This window comes from Pseudopodoces humilis, chromosome 16 (assembly GCF_049639895.1).
Source record: "Pseudopodoces humilis isolate 2021_Gansu_Grassland_sample_001 chromosome 16, ASM4963989v1, whole genome shotgun sequence".
NCBI lineage: Eukaryota > Metazoa > Chordata > Aves > Passeriformes > Paridae > Pseudopodoces > Pseudopodoces humilis.
The window spans coordinates 9,017,252-9,024,474 of NC_142215.1; the positions used below are offsets into that span (position 1 = coordinate 9,017,252).

The following is a 7,223-nucleotide window of genomic DNA, read 5'->3' on the forward strand; positions in this document are numbered from 1 at the left end:
CAGCAAAGCCAAACCAACTTTGCACGGCAATAAATTTTTTATTCAAATGAGCTTGTCAACGCCAATTACCCCAGCCACAAGTGCCAAATCCCAAGAAGCACCGTCGAGGACTCGGGGAGGCTGCTGCGGCCCTTGATCCGCTCCAGGAACACCAAGTTTGGGATGCGGTCCCGAGGTCCCCGGGCACGGCAGAGCCAGGAGCCTCCAGCAGCACATTGCAACAAAGGAGCCTCCCCTGCTCTCTCTGTCAGCTCCTTCTCAGTTTCCTACTTCCTATGTTTTCCCTGCCAAAAGTAACAATTCACAAAAAAACAAGTATTTTCATTACTAAAAATTATGAAAAAAAATAGTATTTTGTGCTGTGGAAAACTCTAGCAATATAACAAATATTTAAAAAAAAAACACAATTTTTTTTTTCTTAAAATCATATTATAAGGTATGATAACTGGTAAGTTTATTCTGAAAGCATGACTTCCAGCAACATTAACGTGACACAGTTTGAAGTCCCAACATGTTTCACTGATACAAGCAGGAAACAAAAAACCAGGGAAAACTCTCAGCATAGGAAATCAAATCAACACACAGAGTGCCTTTTTTTTCTGTAATATTTTATTTTATTTATATAGAAATACTTAAAAAAACATGAAGTAGCACCATTACTTAAGTTTTACTTTTATTATGTAGAACTTTAAATGTCAGAAAAATAAAACTCTTGATACAATTTCAAATCTTGTCTCAGCAAATATAATATTAGTATTTGACCATGAGGTTAAAGGCCCTTTATCATAAAATAAAATATACTTTGTTTTTAAACTTTGCTCAGTAAAGTACATTTAAGCTCAAGTAACGTCACCTACATATACATAAACAAGTGGTAAACAAATGTATTAAAATAGAAATACTAAAACTATAGTGGTGCAACAGAATTTTTGTAATTTCCACTGAATTCTATTTATACAAATGTTAGAAAGCTTCAACAGTTCCTTTTGACATATGTTTATACATTTCCATTTTTGTAATAATATAGAATAAAATATGCTTTATATCACTGAATAGAAAATATGCTGGGTGAAGCAGATTTAAAAGATTTTTTCTGAACCTATAAAATCTCCATCCCAACAGAATACTGTTCAAAGCATTACACATTTTATGGTTTGTAATTCTGTTCACAATTGTGTGATATTAAAATAATACAGTGTTCTTTGCCATAAGGCCATACTAAAATAAAAAAGATTTAACCCAGCTACAAAAAGTTCACTGAACTTAAATTAAAATACTTGTAAACATCTTTGCAATATGAAATATAATTTTTCAAGTCAAAAAAGAATAAAATACTTCAATCTGTATTAATGCAATTTATCTTTAAAACCTTTAAACGTTTTTAATATATATAAGAGATATGTTACAGTTTTGTTGGTTTTTTTTTCTTTTTTCTTTTTTAAAGTCTGATAAAGCTGCAGTATCATGGTTTTTCACAGGAACTTCTTGCCCTTTCAAGAACATTCAGAAAAGTATCCACCCATAGATTTAATTATTTTGTAATAAGCATCCTAGAAACTACCAGCACGTTTTACTAACAGTCCACACACCATTGTCATCATCATAAGCATCTTCTACTTTCAAATTTTTTTCTTTTTTTTTTTTTTTTCAGTTTGTTTGTTTGTTTATAAAAAAGGGGGTTTTGGAAGCTTCGTATTAAAGTACAGTGTAAAAACTAGCCTAGCACTAGAATGGAGTCGCCCGTTATTATTTATAGCATGCACCCGCTGTCACACCACCCCCCAGCCCTCCCTCTGCCGCAGCCCGCACCCCTCGGCGAGCGGCGGCCCCGGCCCCGCCGCCCCCCCGTTGGTGCCCGGCCCGGGCCCCCCGGCCCGAGGCGCTCAGGAGAAGATGCGGATGGCCTGGGTGACGGCGCTGTGGCACACGGGGCACTGCGGCTCCGTCTTCTCGCAGATGCGGTTGGCGCACTCCATGCAGAAGAGGTTGTGGCCGCAGGGCACCAGCGCCGCGATCACCTCGCTCTCGAAGCACACCGAGCAGTCGCGGCTGCCCTTCCGCCGCACGCCGGAGGAGGAGCAGGAGGAGCTGGACGAGGAGCTGGAGGAGGAGGAGGAGGAGGCGGAGGAGTCGGAGGGCAGCCCGGGCAGGTGGGCGCCCAGCCCGTTGGCGTACAGCGGGTAGGAGGCGGCAAGCAGCCGCCCGCCGGGGACGCTGCGCACCCGCCGCGCCAGCGGGTGCTCGGTGCCGGCCGCGCTGCCGTGCAGGGGCGGGGAGAGCCGCGCCGGGGGCGGGGCGGCGCCGCGCCGGGGGCCGCTCACCAGCAGCGCCAGGTTGGCATTGGCGGGCGCGGCGCCCGGGAAGGCGGCGGCGGCGGCGGGCGAGGGCGCGGGCGAGGGCGGCGCGGCGGGGCCGCGCTCGAACTGCGGCCAGAGGAGGGCCGCCCCGGGCGGCGGGGCGGGCGCCAGGTCGGAGCCCGGCGGCGAGTCCAAGGGCAGCTCGCAGCAGCAGTCCGGGGAGGAGAGGACGTCGCCGCCGCCCCCGCCGTACACGTAGCCGTTGGCGCTGTTGTTGTTGTTGTTGCCGTTGTGCGAGAAGCTCAGCGCCGGGCTCGGGGGGCTGTAGTCGGCCAGGCGGGCGCTGCCGCCCCCCCCGGTGCCGCCCCCGAAGTAGGAGTCGGTGGAGGCGCTGCCCAGCGAGCTGGAGCTGTCGTTGCGGTAGTTGCAGAAGGGCTTGCGGCCCGGGGTGGGTGTGATGCTGGGCGGCGTGGGCTTGCTCCAGAGGCTGCCCGTGCCGTTCAGCTCGAAGCCCACGTCCGTGCCGTTGGCGTGGAAGTCGTTCTCGTCCGTCAGCTCGATGATGCCGCCGGTGCGCATGGCGATGTGAGCCTCGATCTCCTCCCGGGCCCGGTCCACGTTCTCCGGCATGCCCGTTACCTCAAAGACCGGCTCCTTGTCCCGGCTCGGGGTCACGATGTACGTGTGCGTCTGCTGCTGGATGCGCTTGATGGTGGCCCCCTTGGGCCCCACGACCAAGCCCACCACGCGATAAGGCACCCGCACCTGGATGGTGGTTTGGCCGGGCAGGTTCGGGGGACCGGGAACGGTGCCGTTCAGGGCTGTGTTCTTGTTCCGCGAGGCTCGGATCATGGAGAAGTGCTCGGCCGCAGAGATGATCTCCCTGCGGGCCATGGCCACATCTTCCTTTCTGCCCGTCACAACAAAGAGCGGCTCCTCCCCGCGAACCGGGGTCTTGATGTAGGTGTTGGTCTTTGCCCGCAGAGCTTTGATTTTACAACCTGGGAACGACATGCGGGAGATGGAGGGCGAAGGGGAGGGGGAGGAAGGGGAGGTGGTGGGGGAGAACCGGTTACAACCCATTGTTTGGGTGCAGCTAGGGAGGGGAAAAAAAAAACACACCCACCCGAAACACATTGCCCCCAACCCCAGGTGATCGCTGGCATCTCGTGCGGAAGCCTCGGTCACGGTGTAAAGTAATGTCAGCCCATAGCCCTGGCACACGCCCAAAGGCATCGCAAGTGGCCGCCGACACATCTGCCATGCAAACTGCCCCAAAACTACCAACATGCAGTTCACAGGGTCGGCAACACAAGGAGAAAAAAAAAAAAAAAAAAAATATTTAAAAAGGGAGCAGAAAAAAAAAAAATAAAAAAAGGGTGCAGGGAAACTGCACGGCCAGAAAAACAAAATTAAATGAAATAAAATGATAAAGTGCAAGCAGCCCTCACAAATCAACACACCCGCCAGTCCACATTCCTGCTCAGCACTTTCCTTTTGGAAAAATAAAATCAGTTCTTAAGGTGAGGAGCAGAGGCTGTACCGAATGAGCCATATTCCCCACTGCGGATGCTTTATTCCAACCCCATTGTTCCACTTCTCCACTCCATTTCTCTTCCTTAAAAATAATCCAAGATTTCTAACTTTGGGGTGGTGGTGGCGGGGGAAGCACCGAGGCTCCCATTTTCCTCCCGTTTCCTCTTGCAAATCTTAACTTTTGCAGCCGGAGGAAAGGACAGATTTTTATTATTTTCGTGATTTTTTTCCCCAACCCGGCGGCTGAAAGTGCATCTCGAAACCGATGCATAACATTCCTCGGAAACATCACGTCTCCTGCTGCACTTTCTTTGTCTGGGGGAAGCCGGCACTGGCCAGCACCGCACGGCTGCAGCGTTCCTGGGAATGGCCAGTGTCGCATCTGAGCCGCCCGGCCGGCAGCGCGGAGGGGAGACCCGCGCCCCCACACCCCCTCGCATGCAGGCACCCACCTTGTCTCCCCACTATCTCAGCGACATGTTCCGAGCTGGGCACCGGGACGCATTCAGTCATGTTCACGCTCTTTTTCCGAGGCTCGTTGTCGTAAATGGAGCCCGTCTCGTCGTTGTCCAGCCCCAGCAGGGAGAGCTGATCCAGGGCGATCTGAAGGGCTCTTTGGTCATCCAGGGTCTCTCCCCCGCCACCACCACCACCACCGCCGCCGCCGCCGCTCCCGTTCCTCTCCATGTCTGCAAAAAGCGAGCTGGGCATAGTCCCTGTGTGTGGTGCACCCTCCGCCTGCGCTCGGCTCAGTAGTAAGAGATCAGACACAAAGGAGAACCCAAGGCAGATGGCCAGCAGGAGAGAAGGGAAGGGAGGGTGGGCGACTGCTGGAGACCGGGGAATTGTTGCCTTTTGCTTGTATATTTTGTATCTTTTTTGCTTTTTTTTTTTCCTCCTCTCAGTGCAATCCGGTTTATAAGATGTTCTCAGGACCCCCCCCACGACTCCCCCCCCGAGGTTTTTTTCGGTCGGCTTTTTTTTTTTTTCTTTTTTTTTTTTTTTGTCGGCTGGGGGTGGGGTGGGGGGGGTGGGAAGAGGATAAGCGAGAGGAGCTCCGATGGCTTCCCCCCCTCGAGTTCCTCGCCGGCCACAATGCCAAGCGGCGGCAGCGTTTCTTTAAGGAGCCCCTCCCAGGCTCCACTCCACTCACTCAGCGTTTTTTTTTTCCTCCTCTCCCCTCCTCTGTCTGAGGCTCTGCTGCAGCCAGACGGCTCTGGAGAGGCGGGCGGGCGCGGGGCGGGGAGCGGGGGCCGCGCCGGGCGCCGCGGCGTAAGCGCCGCCCGCTGTCACCGCGCGCCCCCGCCGCGCGCCGCGATTGGCCGGGGCGGCGCGGAGGGGCCGGCGCTGCCCCCCCCGGCCCGGCCCGGCCCCGCTCTTTGTTGTCGGCTGCCGAACAATGCCGGGCCCCGGCCCGCCGGTCGCTGCTCCCCCCCTCCCCCGCCCCTCCGCCCGCCCCGCTTCCCCGAGCGCCCGCCGCCGGCCCCACCTGAGCGCCGGCGGAGGGGGCTGCGCTTGGGGTGCTTTTTTTCGCGGGGGGGGGGGGGGGGGACGGGTTGGTTTGGGGCGTGGGGGGGGTGCCCTTCGCGCGCCGCCGGGCTCGGGAGCGGCAGCGCCGCAGAGCCCCCGGCACAGCCCCCGCACCGGCCCCGGCCCCGCGCCGGCAGCGCCGCCGCCCCTTCACCGGCCCCGCGGGCGGCGGCCGCGGGCGCGCGGAACCCCCCGCCGGCTCCCGCGCGGCCCCGCCCGGCGCGCGCCCCGCGCCTGCGCGCCGCTCCCGCCCCGCTCCCTCCCGGCCCCGGCGCGCGCAGTGCGCCCGCGCGGGGCCGCGGCCGGGGCGGGTCCGGCCGGGCCCTCAGCCCCCTCCGCTCCGCCCGCTCCGCTCCGCCCGCTCCGCTCCGCCCCGCCCGGCGCCCGCGGGCCCGTGCTGCGGCGGGGGGGGCGCCTCCCGGCCCCGCCCTGCCCGGCTCGGCGCGCCCCGGGGCGCTGGGTGACGGCCGTGACCCGAGCGCAGCCGGGTCCCGGCGCTGCGGGGCGGCTCCGGCCGGAGCGCGGTGCCACCTCGCTCCCGGCTCCCCGCGTTTCTGCTCATAAAGAGCCCGAAAGGTGGGAACGCCTCCCGCACAGCTGCTCCAGCGTAGTGTCACCAGTGTCTTACACCCGTCTTAGACGTCTAAACCACTAGAAAATAAATCGCCTCTTCCTTGGACCATGTATGACCAAATGACTTTCTTTCACCTCTACCACCACAGGACCCTTCAACCAGCAGAAGTGTTTTTTTTCTTAAATATTCTGTCATAAGGTCCTCCCTTCATGGGAGGATTAGACATGAAAGTGCCCTCACCGTTGTCATAAAACCACCACCAACACATTTGATTTGTCTGGCTCTTTCCCGTGCCTCTGTAAGCACTCATACTCGGTCCTTGCCAGCTGTCAGGTACAAAACACTGACTTTTCAGAGTAATCATATAATAAGCAATTGTTTTCCAGTATCAGGTGTGACAGGGACAGACGTTTACAAGTGCACCCAGATCTGTTTAGCCAGCTGCCTGTACAAACAAGTGTAACAAGTCACAGGTAATTGTTTACACACAATGTTTATTGCAAATTACTGTCACTTCGTCAGGATGTTTGAATATTGTATAACAAAGCTCCAGTGGATTGTTTTCTAGCAAGGTTACACACTGGTGATGTGCTTTCCTAAGTGCTGAGCTTGTCCCATCAACTAAGGAAACTTTTTGTATTTAAAAGATTACTTATTCTACACATTTACTTCTATGGGCAGCAGTGCTGCTTTCCATTGGGTAAACAAGAGGTTACTTATAAGTGCTCAAGGATTCATAAGACTTATAATAATAAGACTTATAATAATCCATAAGACAAAATAATAATCTTTGTTATTAAATAAAAAAGTACTTTTTTAAAAAGTCTGCTTCTCTGCCATCTTTTTAATTCAAGGAGTCTAAAATCTGTGAGACAGAACAACACTATCCAACAAAACATGTAAACATTTACCAGACAGGGGCAGGACAGGACAGAGATGAGATGAGATGAGAAGAGGGAAAGACACATCAGTGTAGAGAATTAGTATTGTTGGAGTCCAACAGTGAGAGTCATAAATACTGAAATGCAAGGATATGAGGAGAGTGATTGGGTTGTGCTTGGATATTACCTGTTCTTTCTTTTGTTTCTTCAGCTAACTTAACCATTTTTTTCTCCCTTCCCCTTCCTATCCCATCTGCTTAAACCAATCACTCTACTGTACTGAACAAAGAGAAAAAGGGAAACAAGTTATCTTCAGGTTTATGTTTCCTTTAGAAAAAAATTTTCCCAAAGAAGGATTCCAGGCAGAGTTGGCTTTATTTTTAATGTTACGCTAGAAGCACCAAT

The 7,223-nt window shown here is 53.7% G+C and overlaps 1 protein-coding gene across 1 annotated transcript; it reads right to left on the reverse strand.

Moving 5' to 3' along the window:
• Positions 1–656: 656 nt before the first annotated feature.
• On the reverse strand, positions 657–5,064 carry MEX3B (mex-3 RNA binding family member B). The gene is made up of 2 exons (XM_005521553.3): positions 4,286–5,064; positions 657–3,298 (listed from the first exon to the last, which is right to left on the reverse strand). Exons 1-2 carry the CDS (start codon positions 4,542–4,544, stop codon positions 1,884–1,886), a joined length of 1,674 nt encoding a protein of 557 aa, XP_005521610.2. The 5' UTR covers positions 4,545–5,064; the 3' UTR covers positions 657–1,883.
• Between the last annotated feature and the right edge of the window lie 2,159 nt (positions 5,065–7,223).

What these genes read in the sequence shown, in the direction of transcription:
- MEX3B (XM_005521553.3), bottom strand. Translation starts at nt 4,544, where the DNA reads ATGCCCAGCTCGCTTTTTGCAGACATGGAGAGGAACGGGAGCGGCGGC. An exon ending in TGAGATAGTGGGGAGACAAG is followed by an intron (nt 3,299 to 4,285) that starts GTGGGTGCCTGC and finishes TGTCGTTCCCAG; the next exon opens with GTTGTAAAATCAAAGCTCTG.